Source organism: Acipenser ruthenus, chromosome 5, assembly GCF_902713425.1.
Source record: "Acipenser ruthenus chromosome 5, fAciRut3.2 maternal haplotype, whole genome shotgun sequence".
Lineage (NCBI taxonomy): Eukaryota > Metazoa > Chordata > Actinopteri > Acipenseriformes > Acipenseridae > Acipenser > Acipenser ruthenus.
In genome coordinates, this window is record NC_081193.1 from 57,404,855 (window position 1) to 57,429,845 (window position 24,991).

At 39.1% G+C, this 24,991-nt stretch overlaps 1 protein-coding gene across 1 annotated transcript in view; it reads left to right on the forward strand.

Moving 5' to 3' along the window:
* gpn1 (GPN-loop GTPase 1) overlaps positions 1-24,991 on the forward strand; it is an 89,485-nt gene that overhangs the window by 31,225 nt on the left and 33,269 nt on the right. The window contains exons 3-9 of the mRNA XM_034005303.3: positions 15,389-15,428; positions 15,670-15,736; positions 17,410-17,447; positions 18,444-18,522; positions 21,822-21,916; positions 22,203-22,248; positions 22,963-23,109. Of these exons, the coding sequence (XP_033861194.1) occupies positions 15,389-15,428; positions 15,670-15,736; positions 17,410-17,447; positions 18,444-18,522; positions 21,822-21,916; positions 22,203-22,248; positions 22,963-23,109 (512 nt within the window). The remainder of the gene's footprint in view (positions 1-15,388; positions 15,429-15,669; positions 15,737-17,409; positions 17,448-18,443; positions 18,523-21,821; positions 21,917-22,202; positions 22,249-22,962; positions 23,110-24,991) is intronic.

Sequence of the window (24,991 nt, forward strand, 5' to 3'; positions counted from 1 at the left end):
CTAGAGGTCTGCCATTCCCAGATACCAGCAATGGTAAATGAGAAACGGTCAGATAGACACTCACAGGTGCCTAAACAAATAATAATCAAAAACAGAAGGTACAAAGAAAAAAACGAAAATAAAACATGTTTAATCTAAACTACAAAATAAAGGTGCTGCACTCTGCAGTGTTTCCCCAACCGTCGCTAGCCGTACTACGTCCTACACTCTACCATTTCTCTCTGCCTATTCTCATACACTGTTGGGGTCTGCCCAAGGTTTCCACTCTCTATATTTATATTTTCTTCTCTTTGGGTTTTCTGTTTATTTTCTTTCTCTGTCCGCTCACGGTCTTTTAGAGCAGTGCGTCTGCTAGCTCGTTGTTGGTCTAGAGTGGCCATCTGAGGGAACAACAGAGCGTTATTTTATAGGTCCAGCATTCAGGACAGAAAACACAGAATTGTGAGGGTCTGGAACCAACTCCCCAGTAATGTTGTTGAAGCTAGTTGATGAGATTCTGGGATCAATAAGCTACTAACAACCAAACAAGCAAGATGGGCCGAATGGCCTCCTCTCGTTTGTAAACTTTATTAGGTTCTTATGAATAGTGCTGGAATTGCGAACTGCAAACCGCTTGCTAACTTCACTAACGTGCGGATGGTGGGTTAGACATCCTGCTGTGCAGGCCAGACACACCAAATGGTTGATCAGTGTTTATTTAAGTGTTGCTTATCTTACGTCGCGAAGGAAAAAGAAAGCGACCCAAAGGAGAACCGCATTCTCTCCCAGACAATACAGGTAGACAATGACATCTAGTGGAGTTAACAATAAAAATGTTACACCTAATCTTTATGAATAAAAAGTAAAAGACTAAGAATATTCTCATAACGTCATCATTTTAAATAATTCAACACAAAATGTGCACTGTTTTACTGATATTCTTCATCTCACCGTCCACAAATTCGCTAGTGCAGACGGAAATTGTTTAAAATTCCAAATAAAAATGCACTATTACACGTTTAGGGGTAATAAATTGTTGCATTTGTCGCAATCGTTGTAAACCACATGCAAACCAGTCTGAAATGTACTAAACAAATGCAACGCTGTTAGCATCATTTTAACGAATGCTTTGCAGCCGCAGTTCTTTTTTGCGCTTTCGCCTTAAATGAATATGTAATTCTGGGCATTCCTGCAGAAATTTACAAAAACAGGGTGGAGATAGTGCAAATGAGGGATCAAAAATATTGTAATGAGATGTACTAAAGCTGTGAGTAATGCGACACTTAAAATTGCATCAATATGTTAAGAACTTTTGAAAGCATGTTACAAACAGTCACAATTGTTGCTGGCATTTCCCAGTCCGCTTTTTCTCGTGTGTTGCCAGTTGTGCTCAATATAATTGAGACGAACACCCAAGTACCTAATTTTCACTAAAGTCAGGGTGTACTTACAAGCCTTAAACAAATTTCTATGACATTTCTGGTTTTCCCAGCGTGTTGGGAGCAATGTATGTCTGCTATTTCCTCCTGGATGCACTCTCATCACCTCAAACTCAACCTCTCTAAATCTGACCTCCTTTTCTTTCCCTCCTCCTCCTCTGATCTCTCTATCTCTGTTCCTCTGGAATCTACCACACTCTCCCTCTCCCTCCGCTAAGAACCTTGGAGTCACCCTGGACCCCTGCCTCTTATTCCCAGCACATATCCACTCTGGCACGCACTTGCCTATTCTTCCTGAGCAACATCCGAAGAATCCGACCCTTCCTCACCAACTATGCTACCCAGCTCCTGGTCCAGGCCCTGGTACACTCCCGCCTAGACTACTGCAACTCCCTCCTGGCTGGCCTCCCTGCGTCCGCCACCCGTCCGCTCCAGCTCATCCAGAACTCTGCTGCCCGCCTGGTGTTCTCTCTGCCTCGCTTCGCCCACGCTACTCCACTACTCCACTCGCTCCACTGGCTCCCGATCACCGTTCGCAATCAGTTCAAGACTCTTGTACTAGCCTACAGATGCCTTGACCAGACTGCACCCAGCTACCTCCAGACACTCATCTCTCCCTACACCCCCACTCGACCTCTCCGCTCCGCCTGCACTAGAAGACTAGCTCTACCTCCGCTACGCTCCCCTGTCTCCAGAGCCCGCTCCTTCTCCACCCTTGCTCCGCAGTGGTGGAATGACCTTCCTACAGATGTCAGGACTGCCCAGTCCCTGACCACATTCCGGCGCCTCCTTAAGACTCACCTCTTCAAACAGCACCTGTAGAACTCTGTTTGTATCCTGGGACACTATCACCCTTCATGTAAATGTGCTTTATTCTGCTCTTATCTGCCCCCTATTTTACTGCATTTAATCCTGTACTTCAGAATACTGTAATCTGCCAAGTGTTTAACCTGTAGTACTTTGTATTTAATCATATCCTGATGTAACTATCACTATTTAATCATATCCTGATGTAACTATCACTATTATCTGCTGTATTATTGAATTGTGGTTTGTCACACTTGAACAAAAGTTATTGTATTTCTTGCTCTTATTGTATTACTTGTATTGTAACACTTGAAATGTATTTGCTTACGATTGTAAGTCGCCCTGGATAAGGGCGTCTGCTAAGAAATAAATAATAATAATAATAATAATAATAATAATAATAATAATAATGGACTGTACGCATGTGCCACTAACCCCTCCAGCACATCCTGAGCATCTGTATAGGACCATGATCCAACTAGTTAATTGTAAACTTAAAAATTTAATAAACCCTAAAATCATTTAGTTTCAATTTAAAATAATCAATTATTTGCATTGTACACCAATGTGTACAATGCAGCAGCACGATTTATTTTGTCTTACCAGTAGGCTAAAGTACAAAAGAAGTGTGCTAGGTATTCATTTGATTTTACTACTGTACTGTATAGGCCTACTGTACAGATTTATATTATTACTTAATGTTTAGCCTACCCAAAACACATTAGTGTTATTTCAGCGCACTGATTTATATTTAAAATACATCGAGAATTGTAAATATGTGTGTGCGATTTTATTGTATTGTTTTTAAACCTGACAACTTGTGAAAAAAATTTTGGGGGTGAAGGTTGGAGATTTAAACTGCATTTCATATATATATATATATATATATAATATATATAGCTCAGAGAGCCAGCTGCCCAACATTTCGATAGTGCGGAGCAGTTAGAAAGCAGGTTGACAGCTGCAGAAGCTAAACTAAATAACTTAAAAAATAATAATAATTAACATGGTCTTCAAACCAGTAATCTGTGACACCTGCATGATGTGGGAAATCCGAGAAAACACAACAGAGCTCAACCAAGTGTGTGTAAAGTGCCGCACGATCCAGGACTTGCTTCAACGAGTAAGTCTGTTAGAAATGGAGCTGGAGGAAATGAGACAGCAACAGGAGCTTGAGGAGCTGACACACCCACAATTCATGGAAGTCTGCACCCCTAGCAGACTCAAAGCCACCAGGGAGATGGAAGAGAGTCGAAACAGCTGGGTTCAGATAGGGAGAAGCAGGGAAAAAAGAAACTTCATCAAACACAACCACCAGAAATCCAAACTTAAAACAAATACTGAGAGCTAGGAAGGAAATTAAAAGACAAGACCAAAACTGTGGTATTTTCTGGGATAGTGCCGGCACCTTGCAAAGGAGCATACGGACAACTGGAAATACAAAATCAATGCATAGCTGAAATCGTGGTGCACACAGGAAGGCTTCACCTTTCTTGAACATTGGAGTGCATTCTACAACAAGGACTATCTATATAGGTGGGACGGACTGCACTTAAACAAAAAAGGGAACCAATCTGCTCAGAGAAAAGATCCTTGAGGAGGTTCAGAAGCATTTAAACTAGAAAGGAAGGGGGGAGAAACAAAAAAACAGAAGGGAGACTACATCAAAACAAGGGCAACAACTCAGGTAAGACAGCCATTAAATGTATTTATCTAAATGCTAGAATTCTCCGAAACAAAACGTTAGAACTTGAAGCTACTGCACTAACAAGTAACTACAATGTGATAGGTGTTACAGAAACTTTGTTGTCTGAGAGTGATGGAGACAAATATAATATTAGGGGTATTCTGGCGTCCCAGCATCGCACCCCTCCGCCCCCCACTCAGCTGAGCCAGCTTACTTGCCTTCCTTTACATTGATGTTGCTTTCTTTCTACGATGCTTAACCCTTAGCGGTATGTTTTATTTTCACACACGCTGTTTATTTTACACGTGCTGTTTAAAAGTAATTTTATTCAAAATAAAACAGGTTTAAAAGGCACTGCATATCAACAGGACAATCTCCAGCCCCACCCCACCCCTTGTTCGCTGTATTTATCACATACCTCTTCATAGTCGTGCATACTGTTAAATCATCTCCTGATCACTCGTTTTATCACCAAACTCCTCAATAATGCGATCCAAGTCATTATTTTATTACTGTAACATCTCAAAAAGCTTGGCAAATGTCTGTGATGTTCTTTGAGCGCTGGATGCGGAAGCAGCTATCTTGTTTGTTTTATGTCCGTGTTATCTCTGTGGTACAGGGACTGTGTCAGATCCGCCCCTTTTTTCGGCTTGTCTCGGCTCCTATCGGTCTCACTCGGCCATTGAAAGGTTTTCTCTGCTTTTTCCGAAGAAAAAATAACTAGAGACGTCTTTTTGACGGAAAGGGAAAATTGTAATGTTGGACCTGGTCCGACATAGGACCACAAAGTGTTACGGTCCCCAACCTGAATTTTTTTTGTCTCAACCAGAGCCAGTTGCTGCACCTATATGCTGCTTCAGATAAGTTCTTCACTATGCATCGCAACTCTTGTCTCTGAGAAATCGGGTTGTGGAGTGTGCCACAAATCCTCGACAACCTACCTCCACTGGGTAAACCTGACTCTCCATCCTTGCTGTTATGCTTCAGCAGCTAGTTGAGCATACCAAAGTTTCTTCCTTTCATATGCCTCATTCAGAGCATCCTCCCATGGCACTGTTAACCACCTGGTGAACAAGGCGTGCTGATCCAGACCACAAGACAATATCCGGTCGAAGGTTAGTGGTGGAAAGTAAGCCGTTGTCAACATCTGCCAGCATTTTCCAGTCTTTAGCAGCTTCTAGTTGCCCTAGAGAAGTTTTGGTTTTAATACCTTTTCTTGGTGGTTGCTCCCCTGGAAGGAGGAATGTTGTTTTTCGTGTGTCATATATTGCTGGCATTGGTGGCAACCTGTTGGTCATGCTGTGCTTGTCTTCCAGTGCGAAGGCCAAACATTGCAGCACCTGGTCATGATGCCAAGTAAACCATCCTTGACTAAGACCCACCTTACATCCTGTCAAAATGTGTCTTAATGTAGCTGGTGATGAACACAAAGGACCCCGCGGATCCTCTCCTACCCATAGATTAAAGTTCTGTGGTAAAGGGAGAACATCATATGTTGACCTGATGAGGAAACTGATCCTGTTGTGTTCCATTATCCATAGATCTCGCCAGCCAATCTTGTGGTGTTCTACACTCTCCCATCTAGTCCATTCTTCCTGCTTGGCATGGGAAACTGCCTTTACGCACCTCCTCCTCTCCTCCTGCTTTTGCACTTCGTTGACTACCAGCTTCCTCTGTTGAGCTGGGGCTGCTTTGTGCCATGTAGGAGGAGCTGAACTGAGATCAAGGCCTTTTCTTACATGCTGTACTTGCCCCTTGATATCACTGATATGAAGAGCAGCCTTTGCATCTTCCACAGCTTCCTCTGCCGTCCACTTCCAGTTTTTAACAGTTTCTGCTGCCTCCCTCACACATTCGTCATACTGGCAGCAGTATAAAGTAGTGGTTAGGGCTCTGGACTCTTGACCGGAGGGTCGTAGGTTCAATCCCCGGTCGGGGACACTGCTGTTGTACCCTTGAGCAAGGTACTTTACCTAGATTGCTCCAGTAAAAACCCAACTGTATAAATGGGTAATTGTATGTAAAAATAATGTGATATCTTGTAACAATTGTAAGTCGTCCTGGATAAGGGCGTCTGCTAGGAACTAAAATAATAATAATAATAATAATAATGACTCTACCAATGTCATTTCCAATCTAACCATGGCACACTTAAACTCCTCGGTTAGAGCTAAGACTGGCAGCTGCAGTATCCCTTTACCATACAGTCCCACTCTGCTGAGGCAGCATGGAATTCCAAACCATTTCCTGATATATGAACTGATTAAAACTTACAGCTTCTCTACTGTTGTCAAGGAGACCTCGTACACAGTGAGTGGCCACAGAAGTCTTGGCAGTAGACCAACCTGAAAGCACCAGAGTTTGTTTGCCTGGTAAAGCGCTGCTGTCTATGATCTTCAACCCTTGTACTGCTTGTTGTCTCACTTCTCCCACACGAACTGTGTCCTTTAGGTCCCCATCATCATACCATCTCCCAGGACTTAATAGGCTTCTCAGACACTGTTGGTATTGCCTCACAACTACTGTTGTAGTCATGATTGTCATGTCATCCATGTATGCTCTAATTGGTGGCAGTCGCATTCTAGAAGCCAAGCGTTCTCCTCCCACTACCCATTTTGACACCCTAATAATTACTTCCATTGCCATGGTAAAAGCCAGGGGGGAAATGGTGCATCCTGCCATTATTCCAATTTGTAAACATTGTCATGTAGTGGTGAATTCTGAAGTTGAAAAACAAAATTGCAAATCTCCGAAGTAGGCTTTCACTAAGTTTTTGTTATTGTCCTCGGCACACTGAAAAAATCAATTGCTGCCCAAAGAAGCTCATGTGGTACTGAATCGTATGCATTAGCCAAATCCAGGGATGTCACATCTCCTTTTTTAGCTGTTTTGAATTTGCTGCCAGATCATACTGATGTGCTGTAAGCATCCTGGGGAACCTGGAATACCAGCTTTCTATACTGAAGTGTCAAGGAAGCAATTCTTCAATAGGTAAGCTGACAATTTGTGAGCAACAATGCTGAAGAAAATCTTGCCTTCCATGTTTAACAGGAAAATAAGGCGAAACTGCCCGATACTTGTAGAATCTTTTTTTGGGGGTATAAAGACCCCACCTGCTTGGCGCCATGCTCTTGGTACAACCTGCTTTTCCCATGCTACTTTCATCAATTTCATAAGAACATAAGCCATCTTGCTTGTTTGGTTGTTCGTAGCTTATTGATCCCAGAATCTCATCAAGCAGCTTCTTGAAGGATCCCAGGGTGTCAGCTTCAACAACATTACTGGGGAGTTGGTTCCAGACCCTCACAATTCTCTGTGTAAAAAAGTGCCTCTTATTTTCTGTTCTGAATGCCCCTTTATCTAATCTCCATTTGTGACCCCTGGTCCTTGTTTCTTTTTTCAGGTCAAAAAAGTCCCCTGGGTCGACATTGTCAATACCTTTTAGAATTTTGAATGCTTGAATCAGATCACCGCGTAGTCTTCTTTTGTTCAATAATTTTTAGCTTGTCTGCATACAACATGCCTTTTTAAACCTGGGATAATTCTGGATGCTCTTCTTTGCACTCTTTCTAGAGCAGCAATATCCTTTTTGTAACAAGGTGACCAGAACCGAACACAATATTCTAGATGAGGTCTTACTAATGCATTGTAAAGTTTTAACATTACTTCCCTTGATTTAAATTCAACACTTTTCACAATATATCCTAGGATCTTGTTGGCCTTTTTTTTTTTTTAATAGCTTCCCCACATTGTCTAGATGAAGACATTTCTGAGTCAACATAAACTCCTAGGTCATTTTCATAGATTCCTTCTTCAATTTCAGTATCTCCAATATGATATTTATAATGCACATTTTTATTGCCTGCGTGCAGTACCTTACACTTTTCTCTATTAAATGTCATTTGCCATGTGTCTGCCCAGTTCTGAATGCTGTCTAGATCAATTTGAATGACCTTTGCTGCTGCAACAGTGTTTGCCACTCCTCCTATTTTTGTGTCGTCTGCAAATGTAACAAGTTTGCTTACTATACCACAATCTAAATCGTTAATGTAGATTAGGAATAGCAGAGGACCTAATACTGATCCCTGTGGTACTCCACTGGTTACCTTGCAGCATTTTGAGGTTTCTCCTCTAATCCGTACGTTCTGTTTTCTACATGTTAACCACTCCCTAATCCATGTGCATGCATTTCCTTGAATCCCTACTGCGTTCAGTTTGAGAATTAATCTTTTGTGCGGGACTTTGTCAAAAGCTTTCTGGAAATCTAAATAAACCATGTCGTATGCTTTGCAATTATCCATTGTCGATGTTTGCATCCTTAAAAAAATCAAGCAGGTTAGACATGATCTCCCTTTCCTAAAACCATGCTGAATGTCTCCCAGGATACTGTTACCATAAAGGTAATTTTCCAGTTTGGATCTTATTGTAGTTTGCATATAATAGAAGTCCGGTTTATTGGTCTGTCGTTACCTGGTTCGGTTTTGTCTCCCTTTTTGTGGATCGGTATTACGTTTGCAATTCTCCAGTCTGTCGGTACAACCCCTGTGTCAAGAGACTGTGTTGCATGATCTTGGTTAGCTGTTTGTAAATAACTTCTTTCATTTCTTTGAGTACTATTGGGAGGATCTCATCTGGCCCAGGGGATTTGTTTATTTTAAGAGCTCCTAGTCCCTTTAAAACATCTGCCTCTGTTATGCTAAAGTTATTTAAAACTGGATAGGAACAGGTCGACATGTGTGGCATGTTGTCTGTATCCTCCTTTTGTAAAAACTTGTGAAAAGTAATCATTTAATATATTTGCTATTTTTTTCGTTGTCTATGATTTTGCCATTTGGTGTCTCTTAGACATTTAACCTCCTCTTTGAATGTTCTCTTGCTGTTATAATATTGGAAAAGCATTTTGGAATTGGTTTTAGCCCCCATAGCAATGTTCATTTCTATCTGTCTCTTGGCCTTTCTAACTTCCTTTTTGACTTGTGTTTGCAGTTCCAAGTACTCTTTCTGTGTACTTTGTTTTTGGTCCCTTTTAAATGCTCTGTAAAGTGCCTTTTTTTCGCTTTTATCTTGGCTTGTCTCTTCCAATGATGTTTGTACCGATGTGGACCACTACTACCGGGTTGTCTCCTGTTTGTTCTAGGAGCCTGTCCACGTTCTCAGTGATGTGTGTGATAGAGGCTCCTGGAAGGCAGCACACTGTTGTAGTAAGGGGGTCCAAACTGCGAACTGAACTTGCTGTGTTTCTCAATATGGAGTCCCCAACAATCATGACCTCCCTTCTTTTTGCTGCCTGGCCAGCACTGTTTATAGGGTCCTGGATGTTGTTCCTTTCATTCTCTTGATGTTGGTTTTGGTCATCTAAATTTTGAAGTGGCTCAAATTTGTTGGATGTTTTGATTCCTCGTGGTTGTGTTTGACCAGTTTTTTTTTTTTCTCTGCTGCCTACCTGAACCCAGCTGTTTTGACCCTCTTCTATCCTGGTGGCTTTCAGTCTGCTAGGGGTGCTGAATTCCATTAATTGCATGAATTGTGGGTGTGCCAGCTCCTCAAGTTCCTGTTGCTGTCTCATTTCCTGCAGCTCCATTTCTAGCATACTTACTCGTTGAAGCAAGTCCTGGATCGTGCGGCACTCGTGTGTTACAAATTACTGGCTTGAAGACCATGTTAATTTTTTTTGTTTCTTTTTTTTTTTTTTGGAAGTTTAGTTTAGCTTCTGTAGCTGTCAACCTGGTTTTTAAACTGCTCTACACTTTTAAAACGATGCACTTCTCACACAATGTCGCTCCCATGCTGTCGCTGTTTGAACTGCCTCGCTTTGTTGTGTTCTGTTGTGCTGGTAGCTCCGCCCCTCCCCCGTGTCTCAGAACAGCAGCGAATTTGAATCAGCTGCTCTGAGCTTCAGCTTGTTGTCAGAAAAAGACATGCAGCTTTAAGCTGCAGTGTTTTCTGATTTAAAGCAATTAAAGCTGTAATTTCTCCTTACTGCTTCTAACTGCTCTGCACTTTTAAAACGATGCTCTTCTCACACGATGTCGCTCCCATCACATGATTCGTAGAACACTATGGGCACTCTTGTACACTCTGTACGGAACTCCATTACGCCCAGGAGATGATGATGTTGCCCTTTCCTTTTTCACAGCTTGATCTACTTCTTTCCATTTAGGCGCACATTCCTCCATTTGGTATTCTGGTGGGTTGATAGGTTGGATGTCTAAAGGAATCGACATAGGCTCCTGCCTTTTTTTAATATGTGTGTGTTTTCTCAGGATATCTCTCTAGCTCGGACTTAGTTGCTTTTAGTGTGCCATTTTTCTCTCTGGTGAATAACTAACTTCTTTGCAAATTTGAATGGGTCTTTATAAAAGTTCTTGCATGCTCCTTCTTTGCAGCGTTTCCGTAGGCACTCAGCTCTGCACAATGATGCAATCTTATCTCTTATGACCCTGTGTAATAGAATGAGTGCTTCCTTCTGACTTTTATTCCGCTTCCTCAGCTGCCTCCTTTCTCTAATTCAGCACTCAATCTCCTGCTGCCGTCTAGACTTTCCAGGAATAATTTGTACTTTTTCCTTCCTTTTTTCAACTCCAAACCTCTCGCTTCCATATATGTAGATGGTATCCCCAAATTTTATCCAGCTTCTTTTCAATTGTTCCACCTAATCTTTCCAATGCAAAACAGAGATCAGTGTTTACTGTGTCCCACACTGTTTTCTCAGAAGCTCTTGGCCATTTAACTCCAGGCTTGTGCCCGTTGAGGTTCTTTTCTCTCTTACGGGTTCACAGGGATCATTAGGTTCATCACTAGTTGTGTTTATGCAAGTCCTCTTCTCATCTATGACAGGGCTGCTGATATCCTGCAAACTGTGGTTTGCTTCCTGTCGGATTTCATTCGACTGACTTGACTGACTTCGTAAGAAGTACTGATCAATGCGAGGCCCTTGTCCCTTCTCCCTCAAGCATTTCATTCTCACTTGATGAATCCTCAAACCCCTAACGTTGTCACTTTGCTCCAGCCACAGGCAGCTCTTGAGCTAGTTCTTTGCAAAGTACTCTCCGTTCTCATATCCGTCTGTGTTGTCATCCTTGAGTCATCTTCCCCCGCTCTCGTATACTCTAGGGGTATTTTTCTCTTTAATCTCTTTGAAGCCTTGGGCGGGTGTCTCCAGCATCCTTTTCCATTTGAAAACACAGAGCTGGATACTGCCAGCCAGGGTGCCCCTGCCAGCCCTAATGGGGTCTATTTCCTCCTGTCAGCTGTCTCTCCAGGCTGTCACAAGGTCTTTCCCTCATTGCCATTTCTATTGAGACTCTTTAACCCTTTGCGGTCCATTTATTAATCGCGCGTCAGGCACGCCAGGAATAATTAATTTTCACACGCGCAGTTAATTTTATACGCGCTGTTTAAAAGTATTTTTTTTCACAGTCAAACGGGTTTAAATGGCCCTGCATATCAACAAAGCACACACTAGGCATCTCCAGCCCCTCCCCAGCCTTTTGTTTGCTATAGCGTTCAGCTGTGTAAGAAATAAATAATAATAATAATAATAGTCGTACATACCGATCGATCATCTCCAGATCACTCGTTTTATCACCAAACTCCTCAATAATGCGATCAAAGTCATTATTTTATTACTATAACATCTGAAAAAAGCTCTGCAAATGTCCATGATAGTCTCAGTGCGCTGACGCACTTAGCCAGCTTGTTTATTATGGACGCCCATTATCTGATACCTGATACCATGTATGACTATTCATGAAATACGCCTTTTTTTTTTTTTTTTTTTTTTTTTCCGACTTGTCTCGGCTCCTGTCGCTACCACTCGGCAATTGAATGGTTTTCTCGGCTTTTTCCGGAGAAAAAACGACTAAACACCCGTTTATTGCGTTGCTATAATGATGTCGGACCCAGTCCGACAAAGGACCTGTGAGGAATAATTGCAATGTCGGACCCAGTCCGACAATGGACCGCAAAGGGTTAAAATGAGATTACAATTACTTTAAATTGTGGGATTTAAAGCTATAGTACAGTTAGGTAGTGTGAATTTAAAACAGAATTGCAAATTGTGGCAAAATTGTAAAAAAAATGCCTAGACACGCAAAAACCACAGAAGAATGTGCCCATTACCATAAGGATTTTGTTGTGAAAGACAGCAAAGAAGGTACGACTAAATGTGCAAGGAAACAGAAAACAATAATTTAGTATATACAAAGAAAGCCCTGAAAAAAAAGATTTACATAAAACTCGAAAATGGAGAAAAAATAAGCACAGAAAAAAAAACAGAAGCCCTACTTAAGATCCTTAGCATTACATTACAGCACATATACAATTAATCCTTAACAGAAAGTGGTGTAATGTGAAGCCAGACCTCCTTTCGTGTTTACTAAGTGTCCAGATGTTTGTTTGCTTGTGTTTTATTTGTTTGTTTGTTTGTTTGTGTATATAGTTGTGTTTAAAGTGCTATCGCCGTTCAAAAAAAAAAAAAAAATTTAATATTCAGGTTTCTCAATTTGCCACAGTTCTTGGACAATGCTATGATTATTGCTACAATCATTGCCAAACTCAGTTTGTTTGCAAGTACTGTACTTCCAGCTCCCAGAACTGTTTGCTGTGAAAAGTTACACACATTTTTCAGACAGTAACATATGTTTTTTAAATGTCCACATACCCCTGAATAAGAGACTAAAGTGGAAATTAAAGCAGCAGGCGTTATTTACAAATCGGAGTACAAGATGGAACCGATATTCAAGTTTTTAATTTCAAATGAATTCACACAGAACAGCCATCTTGAAGCAGAAACACATGTGACACAAATGGCAGGCTTGCTGTTGATTTAAACACTTCACCTCTGTGGGTCTAATTATGCCATGGTTTCATTTTGTAATCTGGTTATTTATTTTACAGTGGAGGTGTTTGGTTGAAATAAAAGTGCCTTTTATATTAGCTGAAACATTTCAAAAAGGGGGACTCGGCAAAAAAAAGTTTGAGAACCTCTGCTAGATAAAGACGTTAGCATTGATGAGGGTTTGAAGTGCGTCTGCTTTGAAATCTATCATACAAAAAATAATTTCTAAAAAGTGATATGCCTGCACAAGTATTATAATTAGGGCTTCTGATTTTTGGTTTCAACCGATAAAACACCCCCCGATTACAAAAATAATTAAATCGGTGGATAGCCAATAAACACCAGAAAACACCAGAAAAAAACTGTGGAAGTGGTTAATCAATTCACATTGACTTTACCCTTTTCCCATTAAAAAAAAATAAAACCTACTACAAAAATAATAATAAATACATTTCCCACTGCTGCTGGGCAATGTCCCGCCTTCCTGACTTGTATCTATCATTGATTCGTTCTGAATACTTTAAACCCGCCCCAACTACTGAGTGACATTTCTATTGGAGACTCCACTTGCGAGATTTAAAATGAGATTACAATCAGGATGGAGGCTTGTTAGTGGGATTTACAGAGGATTTGAAACAGAATTGTGACAATGTACAAATATTCCTACACACAAAAACCCCAGAAGAATGTGCGTGTGACCATAGGGATTTCTTTGTGGAAGACAGCAAAGGAACGAAGGTACAACTTAAGTGTGCAAGTACTGTCGAGTTACTATACATATTTTGACACACAAAAAAAATCTCATGCATTTTAGAAGGTAACCAAAAACACTAATTTCATACAGTATATCAAAAACGAAAGCCCCCAAAAAAAACGATTTACATAAAACTCGAAAATTAGCTAAAAATAAGCACTGAAAAATACAATAAATAAAACCAGAAAAAACAGAAGCCCTAATTATAATGTTATTATAATGCTGCCATGGGGGGGGGGGGGGAGGGGGGAGTATGTTATTTATACTTATAGAATGCTGCCATTGGGGAAAATTGTTTTGATGTTGTGATCTGTATTATAATGCAACAATTGTAAACACATTGTTGTTATTTTGTTATGTAGTCTATTGAAATACTGTATTTTGGTTTTTCATAATCAATAAAAAAAGTTCGTATTTGTATATATATAAACCATTTATTTTATTATTTTATTTCTTAGATGACGTCCTTATCCAGAGCGACTTACAATTGTTACAAGATATCACATTATTTTTTACATACAATTACATTATTTTTTTTACATACAATTACCCATTTATACAGTTGGGTTTTTACTGGAGCAATCTAGGTAAAGTACCTTGCTCAAGGGTAGAGCAGCAGTGTCCTCCACCTGGGATTGAACCCACGACCCCCCGGTCAAGAGTCCAGAGCCCTAACCACACACACACACAGCAAAAATTGTTTTGAAAACTGTCCAAATTGCTTATTTGAGGGCTAAGAATGAAAAATCGGCAAAAAAAACAAACCATTAACATGGGCTTAGCTGTATGCTTTGGGTTGTAGTGTTGGAAGATAAACTGTCTGCCAATCAGCCTACAAGCAGATGGTATCATTGTACTTTTGTGGAATGTATTGATAAATGGCTGCATTCAATCACATGAATGTCTCCAGTCCCTGAACTGCTAAAACACCCCCACCTTCATGTTTGGTTCTGGATACAAGGTTTTCTTCATTGAATGTGGTCCATTTTTGGGGAAAATATATTTTAGTTACATTGGACCAGATTTTGTTGAAGAATGTTTCATATTCCTGTTCATACTTCTTGGCAAAGTTTTAATGAATTTTCTTTAAAAGTGGTTTGCAGCGAGGTCTACATGCATACAACTCTTCTGTGTTCAGGTGTCTTTGGACAGTTCTTTCGTGCTCTGTTATGCCTGATGCTTCTAAATCTTTCTTTAAGTCATTGGCTGTTAATCTTGTATTTTTTTAGCTGCTCGGACGATTCTCCTACCTGCTGTCTGTTGAATTTGTTCTGTGGTACTTCTTGTGTTGCTCTGATTGATTTTAGTATTCCATATTTCTTTGATACTGTTCTATAGCCATTTCCTTTGTCGTTTGCTACGAGTACTTTTCTTGAACGTGAATCCAACTCCTTTGTCTTGACCATCATCTGCTGTGTTGCCAAAACATTTGTTCAACAAATGTTGGAAATAATTACCTGATTTTCTGGCTGTTGACTTTATAATGCAGCTTAATAGTGTAATAGTTTTCAATCAATGTATATATTTTTTAATTTGTTACATTTTTACACACTTTTAAAGGTGCCAATACTTTTGTCATGAACACAAGTTATATATATATATATATATATATATATAATAAAATAAAGATTGTTTGTTAAACTAAATTGTGGATGTTGGTCATATTAATTAGTGGCTAATGTTCTCTAAATGCTTGTGTTTAACATGTTTTCTTTAATTATATTAACTACAGGGTGCCAATACTTTTGGCTGTGACTGTATTCTGGTCACACAAAACCTGATTCAGTTATTTGTCCTGTTTTTCGATTGGAGGGTCTCACTCAGCTGGTCTAAGCTTTAGGAAGAGAATCACCTTTAGATGTGTAATTGTTTCTTTTTTTCAGATATTCGGGACACTGTGAATTATAAAGAGGTGATGAAGCAGTATCCTTTGATTTCTGAGTTTTTGTTATTTATTTTTGTTATAATTTCTCTCAAGAACATAAGTGGTTTAAGTCTGAGTAAGCTGTGAATGTGTGGCAGTCAGTGGAATAATAGACTCATACAGCAGGTATGTATACTGTGTAAAATTAAATGGGTTCGCATTTCAATATAAACTTTATAGCAAAGGAAATTACTGTACACTTAATTGTTTCTCAACAGAACACCTTAACTCGAATCACAGATATGGTCTGGGTCCTAATGGAGGGATTGTGACATCCTTAAACCTTTTTGCTACTAGATTTGATCAGGTAACTATTTCTTGTCTTCTATTCAAGTCTTTAAAACTGGCTGTGGCAGTTCCTTTGAGTATGTCTTACAGCAATCCTGCTGGGGCTGTGTATGCTTGTCAAGAGTTATTTGCTGTCACTGGTGGATCACTAAACTATATCCTTTAAATGTATTACTTGATGCAAGATGTTTAAGACTGGTGCAGCTAAAAAATACCTTGCAGTCAGTTTGAATCTCCACTTGTGCAATAGTTACACTGATGGTGAGAAAAGTAACACATTAGAGAACAGAATGATGCTGGATGGCATTCTTGCCATATCTCCAGCTTTAGACAGAAGACCACTAGGGAACATCAGCCCAGTACAGTAATTAGTTTGAAGTAAGGCTTGAGTAATGAGGTTTGCGTGATTGAGCAGAAACAACAACTCTGTTTTTATTTTGGTTAAGTTAGTACATAGTGCATCATTTGCTTTAAACAATTATGGGGGTTTAAAAGGCATGTCATATACAGACAGGCTAAAAGAACTGAATCTATTCAGTCTTGAACAAAGAAGACTATGCGGTGATCTGATTCAAGCATTCAAAATCCTAAAAGGTATAGACAATGTCGACCCAGGGGACTTTTTCAACCTGAAAAAAGAAGCAAGGACCAGGGGTCATAAATGGAGATTAGATAAAGGGGCATTCAGAACAGAAAATAGGAGGCACTTTTTTACACAGAATTGTGAAGGTCTGGAACCAACTCCCCAGTAATGTTGTTGAAGCTGACTTCCTGGGATCCTTCAAGAAGCTGCTTGACAAGATTCTGGGATCAATAAGCTACTAACAACCAAACGAGCAAGATGGGCTGAATGGCCTCCTCTCATTTGTAAACTTTCTTGTGTATTTGGCAGAAAAATAGCCATCCTTGACCCTTAGCAGCAGTCCAGTTATTCAGCGCGTCTCAGGCGTGTCAGGTCCAATTTATTTTCACACACACAGTTTATTTTAGACGCACTGTTTAAAAGTATTTTTTTTTCACAGTAAAACAGGTTTAAAAGGCACTGCATATCAACAAAGCACTCACTAGGCATCTCCAGCCCCGCCCCACCCTTTCGTTTTGCTATCGCTTTCACATATGCTAAGAAATAAATAATAAGTCGTACATACCGATAAATCATCTCCTGATCACTCATTTTATCACCAAACGCCTCAGTAATGCGATCCAAGTCATTATTTTATTACTATAACATCTGAAAAAGCTCTGCAAATGATATTCTTTGAGTGCTGGATGCAGAAGCAGCTATCTTGTTTGTTTATGTCCGTGTTATCTATGTGGTGCCAGGGCTGTCTGTATTCATGAGATACGCCCCTTTTTTATTTTTTTTTTTTTTTCGGCTTCTCTCGGCTCCTATCGATCTCACTCGGCCATTGAATGGTTTTCTTGGCTTTTTCCGGAGAAAAAAATACTAGAGACCTGTTTTTTGCGTCTTTTTGATGATGTCGGACGGGGTCTGACTTTGGACCGGAAAGGGAAAATTGCAATGTCGGACCAGGTCTGACATAGGACCGCAAAGGGTTAATTTTAACCACCACTTCCATTTCATATGCCATCAAAATATTTATTTTAATTGCATGTGCAGTATTTTTTTATAAATAAATAAAGTACCATGTGGTTTGCTCTTGCATTTACTTTGCTTGTTTTAATTCTCAGGTGATTAAGTTTATTGAGAAAAAGCAGCAGGATTACAAGTAAGTGGCAGACAATCCCTTATTCTTAAATACTTGCAATAGTTGTGAGTGGTCCTGAGCCCCTGACTAAATGTTGCGCTTTAAAAGAAAACTGAGTCCCAGACGGCAGGTAAATTTAAAAGCAGTGCAAAGTCTGTATTCATATAACAGGTTCGCAGCAATCTTAGAAGTGCAATTATACACAGTGATCAGCAACCAAAATAATTAGACAACGGCATATTTCCTAAACTTCCAGTGGAACGGGCTGATCTCTGCAGTTCCACATTTTCCCATAAGTATTCTAGCGCTTATAGGCTCAGGTCTGTCTCTGCAACCACATATACTATCTCTGTGTCTGCTTCTTTAGAGAGAGTATACCTGGTTTAAGCTACCTTTTATTCTCTAAGCCCTGCCTTTTTACAGGTGAGCCTATTAACCTTAAAGCTTTATACATTAAATATCTTCATTAATACATTATTTCTAAACAATTCGCTCCATAAGTTTAATACAAAACCAAACATAATATTAAATACATAATAAATTTACCCCCTATATAAGCATGCTTAATTATACCAGTATTTGTACTTAATGGAATGATAATAGAATGGCCATTATGTTGATTCCATGGAGTCTAGCTCCATGCAAAACTTATTTTGACCGCAATCTGATCCACTTGGATTGATGGCTTTGTTTGTTTGGGGTCCTAGCCTTGAAACAATATCTATTAGCTGGCTTTTACTAAACACTTGTCAATTTAACATTGACAATTCAATGGCAACTCTTGGCTGCAGGACATTGTGATACAAATACAATATTTATTTTGAGTTATTTACATCTTTCTTTTCAAGAACATTTTCTAGTGCAAATCAACTGTAGCCTAGCAATAACGTAAACAACTTCCCCACAAACCAGCAGCAGTTATTTTGATCTATTAAAAGGTTCTAACTACTGTACAAATGTTAGCATATGTATTACATATAACAGTATGTGACTGCCTTCCTCTGTTTCTGCCCATAGATATGTTATGATTGACACTCCAGGGCAGATTGAGGTGTTTACATGGTCTGCATCTGGCACAATCATCACAGAGGCTTTGGTATGAATTGAAAACTTTTTTTTATTTCCTGCTGATACTGGCTTGTTTTCAAAATGATTGCAATTTGTCCTTTCCTTTGCTCTTCAGTGTGCAGGCTAGTCTGACTGTTCTGTTCTTTTCTTTCCCTCCCCTTCATTTGCTTAACATTCTCCTAACTTTGATTTACTTTGACTCCAATCAGTGACTAGGAATATAAACATATTTATAAGCCTTGGTTATTGTACCTTAAACTGGAAATGTTGATCTTTGTCAGCCTGATTTTTTGTTGAGCTTGAAGTAGAACAGAACATATGAAACATATTTAAAAGTTCCTGAAATAGCCCTTTTCATTTAAACTACATTTTGCCGTTTTGACACACATTTCCACACAGTCATCTCAGGACCAAATTGATTTAGCACTTGCATCTTGAGATTTGCTGGTTTATTTGTGAACTTATTAGCCATTCATATATTTTTTTTACATCATTACAGACATCGGTCATGGAATCTCCCATGTGCAAGTAGAAATGGCAGCTATCCACGCCAGTCTCTACAAACTATTCTCTTTTCTGACTGCGAAATTAGTGCATATTACAAGACCGAGTTGGTTGGAGTCATAGCACAGTGGTTTATCAATCAAACTTTGTGTGTGTTTTGTTATCTCCTGGTAGTTCATAATGTCATGTCACTATCATTCCGCAATTAAGTCCTTTATAAGTGACAAGAAATGTTGCAAACAGCAAATGTTTTTGATAATAGATTTGCATACTATGGAAACACTGATTGACTCGCATAGTGAAATAATACTGGTTTACAGAGTGCATAAACAGATTAAACGATTCAAAAGATATGGTAGTAAAGTATTATTATTATTATTATTGATTTCTTAGCAGACGCCCTTATCCAGGGTGACTTACAATTGTTACAAGATATCACATTATTTTTACATACAATTAAATTATTTTTTACATATTATTATTATTATTATTATTATTATTATTATTATTATTATTAATTTTTTTTTTTTTTTTTTTTTTTTTTTTTTTACATACAGTACTGTGCAAAGGTTTTAGGCAGGTGTGAAAAAATGATGTAAAGTAAGAATGCTTTCAAAAATAGACATGTTTTATAGTTTATATTTATCAATTAACAAAATGCAAAGTGAGTGAACAGAAGAAAAATCTACATCAAATCAATATTTGGTGTGACCACCCTTTGCCTTCAAGACAGCATCAATTCTTCTAGGTACACTTGCACAGTTTTTGAAGGAACTCGGCAGGTAGGTTGGCCCAAACATCTTGGAGAACTAACCACAGTTCTTCTGTGGATTTAGGCAGCCTCAGTTGCTTCTCTGTCTTCATATAATCCCAGACAGACTCGATGATGTTGAGATCAGGGCTCTGTGGGGGCCATACCATCATTTCCAGGACTCCTTGTTCTTCTTTAAGCTGAAGATAGTTCTTAATGACTTTCGCTGTATGTTTGGGGTCATTGTCATGCTGCAGAATAAATTTGGGGCCAATCAGATGCCTCCCTGATGGTATTGCATGATGGATAAGTATCTGCCTGTACTTCTCAGCATTGAGGAGACCATTAATTCTGACCAAATCTCCAACTCCATTTGCAGAAATGCAGCCCCAAACTTGCAAGGAACCTCCACCATGCTTCACTGTTGCCTGCAGACACTCATTCGTGTACCGCTCTCCAGCCCTTCGGCGAACAAACTGCCTTCTGCTACAGCCAAATATTTCTAATTTTGACTCATCAGTCCAGAGCACCTGCTGCCATTTTTCTGCACCCCAGTTCCTGTGTTTTCGTGCATAGTTGAGTTGTTTGGCCTTGTTTCCACGTCCGGAGGTATGGCTTTTTGGCCGCAAGTCTTCCATGAAGGCCACTTCTGACCAGACTTCTCCGGACAGTAGATGGGTGTACCAGGGTCCCACTGTTTTCTGCCAATTCTGAGCTGATGGCACTGCTGGACATCTTCCGATTGCGAAGGGAAGTAAGCACGATGTGTCTTTCATCTGCTGCAGTAAGTTTCCTTGGCCGACCACTGCGTCTACGGTCCTCAACGTTGCCCGTTTCTTTGTGCTTCTTCAAAAGAGCTTGGACAGCACATCTGGAAACCCCTGTCTGCCTTGAAATTTCTGCCTGGGAGAGACCTTGCTGATGCAGTATAACTACCTTGTGTCTTGTTGCTGTGCTCAGTCTTGCCATGGTGTATGACTTTTGACAGTGAACTGTCTTCAGCAACCTCACCTTGTTAGCTGAGTTTGGCTGTTCCTCACCCAGTTTTATTCCTCCTACACAGCTGTTTCTGTTTCAGTTAATGATTGTGTTTCAACCTACATATTGAATTGATGATCATTAGCACCTGTTTGGTATAATTGTTTAATCATACACCTGACTATATGCCTACAAAATCCCTGACTTTGTGCAAGTGTACCTAGAAGAATTGATGCTGTTTTGAAGTCAAAGGGTGCTCACACCAAATATGGATTTGATTTAGATTTTTCTTCTGTTCACTCACTTTGCATTTAGTTAATTTATAAATATAATCTATTAACATGTCTATTTTTGAAAGCATTCTTACTTTACAGCATTTTTTCACACCTGCCTAAAACTTTTGCACAGTACTGTACAATTACCCATTTATACAGTTGGGTTTTACTGGAGCAATCTAGGTAAAGTACCTTGCTCAAGGGTACAGCAGCAGTGTCCCCGACCTGGGATTGAACCCACGACCTCCCGGTCAAGAGTCCAGAGCCCTAACCACTACTCCACACTGCTGCCCCAAGTAATTGAAGTATCTTTCAGATAGTATATGGGCAGGATGTAGAGAAGCTATCCAGATTTGTTGGGACTGAAAAAACAATAGAAACATGGTTAACTTCAGGTTTCATTCAGTCCTACGATCACATTTTGCATACTAAAATTCTTATGACTAGCTGTCATGTAAGTACATAATCAAGGATTCATGACTAGATACCTTGGCTCGGATAAGTTTTATGGCACTAAAGAGTTAAATTTAATTTCCCAAAAGTGTGTTATTTTTAGTGTTGAGTGTATGCCCTGTAACAAAGCTGTTCATTATTTTGCACTTTATATTTTTGTATAGTAATAGCATATAAGTAACACATTAGTGGTGCAATAAATAAATACTTGTCACAGTTGCAGTTTTGCTCGGTGGTGCACCCGATTCAGGGTTGACTGCTGAGTGCTTCCAATCTGAGCTAGATTTCTATCAGTTCATAACGATGAAGAATTAGAACAAGAGCACAAGTGTCGGGGATAACCAGAACTCTGAATTTCTACGGCAGGCATCCTCATTCCCTTGTGTAGTTGTCTACGTGATGGACACATCTCGCAGCACCAACCCTGTAACCTTCATGTCAAACATGCTGTATGCTTGCAGGTTAGTGCTAAATTGTAGTTACTATTAAAGCATTGCCTATTTGTACAATACAAGTTTACTTTATTCAATTGTTTTTAAGGGTGGGTGGCTCACAATCTTCAGGTGTAGGATGACAGTTTATTTTGGCCTATATTCTGTTTGTGTTAACAATCAACATTTTTGATGACTTTGTAATGATGATCCCTTATAAATAACTTAAATAAATTCCAATGAGTTACAGAATGTGATAAATCACCTCTCAAATATCACTGGGAGAAATTACACAGACTTATTTTCTTCTTTGCAGCATCCTCTACAAGACAAAGCTTCCTTTTATTGTGGTGATGAACAAGGTAAGCAAGAACAAATGCAGTTTGAGGAATTTAAGAATACATTATAGTGACAGCTGTTATAAACAGCAATTACACAGTGGATTACTGAATACTTTTACCTTTGGTTCAGACAGATACAATTATTCATTACTATCTGGTACAGTTTATTGTCTTGGGTTTCTGTGAAAGTCATCTGCAGCCATGCAAGGCAATGCACAGGTAGTATGCGTGCAGTTTGTACTTCACACTTTTTCGTAAGCAAGATCATACTGGTAAACTAGGAAATTTAGTTGCATACAAGGATTATAGGAAACCTAGAACATGAAAAACTAGGCTTCTGATTTAACACTTTCCGGTCCAATGTCGGACCCTGTCCGACATCTTCAAAAAGACGTAAAACACAGGTCTCTAGTTGTTTTTTTTTCCCGGAAAAAGCTGAGAAAACCATTCAATGGCTGAGTGAGACCGATAGAAGCCGGGAAAAAAAGGGGCGTATCTGAGCAATACACATAGCCCCGGCACCACAGAGATAACACGGACATAAACAAACAAGGTAGCTGCTTCTGCATCCAGCGCTCAAAGAATATCACAGACAGCGCATCTTAAATAAACTGCACGTGTGAAAATAAATTGGACCTGACACGCCTGAGATGCGCTGAATAAATGGACCGCTAAGGGTTAAACATTTGTCATATTCAAGGCCTTGTTTTATGTAATATTACCTTTGTGTTTCAGACAGACATAATTGATCACAGCTTTGCTGTAGAGTGGATGCAGGATTTTGAAGTTTTTCAAGATGCTCTGAACCAGGAAACCTCCTACGTCAGTAACCTGACTCGCTCCATGAGCCTGGTTCTTGACGAGTTCTACAGTAGCCTCAGGGTGGGTAACTTCCCTCTGCTTCCAACCAAGGAAAAAACTGCTTTGGCTAATCATATCACCAGACATTTTGACTTAAGAATCAATGTATTCAACTTTGATGGTAATAAAACAATAACAGGTATTTTGATTGAAGACTTTTATAAAGCTTTTTAGCAGTGAGAAAGCCAGTAACTTGCCCCCCGTTTACAGACAATCCACATACTATGTGAAAGCCATTTAGTGTAAACCAAGCAGAAGTACCAAGAGGACTGGGGGCAAGGGAGGTTATCAGAGTCTGGTGGTGGAAGTTAATGAAAATATCATAGTGTGGTATAAGGAGGTATTTGTTTGTCTTTCTATTTGTCAAGTTTGTAGGTTTTGTGAATTTAGCTTTTCATGATACTAATTATTATTATTATTATTATTATTATTATTATTATTATTATTATTTATTTCTCAGCAGATGCCCTTATCCAGGGCGACTTACAATTGTTACAAGATATCACATACATTATTTCATATTATACAGATATCACATTATTTTTTACATACATATACAGTTTGGGTTTTACTGGAGCAATCTAGGTAAAGTACCTTGCTCAAGGGTACAGCAGTAGTGTCCCCCAGCTGGGATTGAACCCACAACCCTCCGGTCAAGAGTCCAGAGTCCTAACCACTACTCCACTAATGGATCTAATTTCAGTTTCATAGTGGTGGTGGAGGATGTCTTCCAATGACTAAGTATGCAACTGACTATATTCCTTTAACCCCCTCTGTGCTACAGACATACCTGGTACGTCATGATTAAAAACATGGGGTCGTTCATCCAGGAGTTCTTACATAACATTAATTTTCTTTAAAAAAAAAAAAGTTTACCTTTGATTAGTAGCTGTTTTATCGAGCTGTGCTTCATGAAATCAGCTTTGAAGTAACATCTGGCTATTTGTCTACATCTTGTTTTGTTGATGTTGATGGTAGAGGAAGATGCATCCTGCTCCTGACTCTGATCACTTGACACCATTGTGATGTCTCGAGTGTGTGGGAGGTACTGTAGTTGCAACCTTTTTCTTTTTGTCCAGTGGCTTAAACTCCGTGATCAGAGGATAAAAATAAACATTAGGAACCACATGTTTTTTGTATATAGTTACTGTGTGTGAAACCTTGTATCTCAGACGCGTTGTGTCTGGTTTAGTTGGTTGGAGAGAAGCTGTTAGGCTAGTGAGTTTAAGAATAGGATTGATCTATTTTACATATTTTTTTGAATACTGTATCTTATTTTTGTAATCCCTGTATTCATCTTTCTTACTTGATAATTTTATATTAGATCTAATTTAATCTTTCTACCGTCCCCCAAAAAACTTATTCATCATTGTTTTTTTGTCTGATTTTTTTTTCCTGTTCATTTGATTTCTTTTCATTTTCTTTTTTTTCTGAAATAAGATATTGATTGTAATTTATTAAATTTTTTTAGGACATATATTTCTTCACCTTTCCCCATTCCTCTCTATGATTTGACAACGATTTGTTTTTTTTTGGGGGGGGGGCTCTCTCCTTTCCCCATATCCTACAAATGATTTGATTGGAGTTCTTGGTTTGAATTTTTCTTTTGCTCCATTTTAAAAAAAAAAAAGAAAAAAAGTTCTATTTAAACAATATACTGTAGGCTTTGACATTTCTTTGTGCGTTTTTTTTTTATCGCTCCCCCTCACAACACATAAATTATTTATATATATATATATATATATATATATATATATATATATATATATATATATATAAATAATAATTCTACTGTGACTTGCCAAAAATCTTTTATAATTGACTGATTTTATTAAGGCTGGGGCGATGGATATATCGTTCTCCAAAAAAGCAGATGCATCGCTTCATCAACGTTATAAAAGGA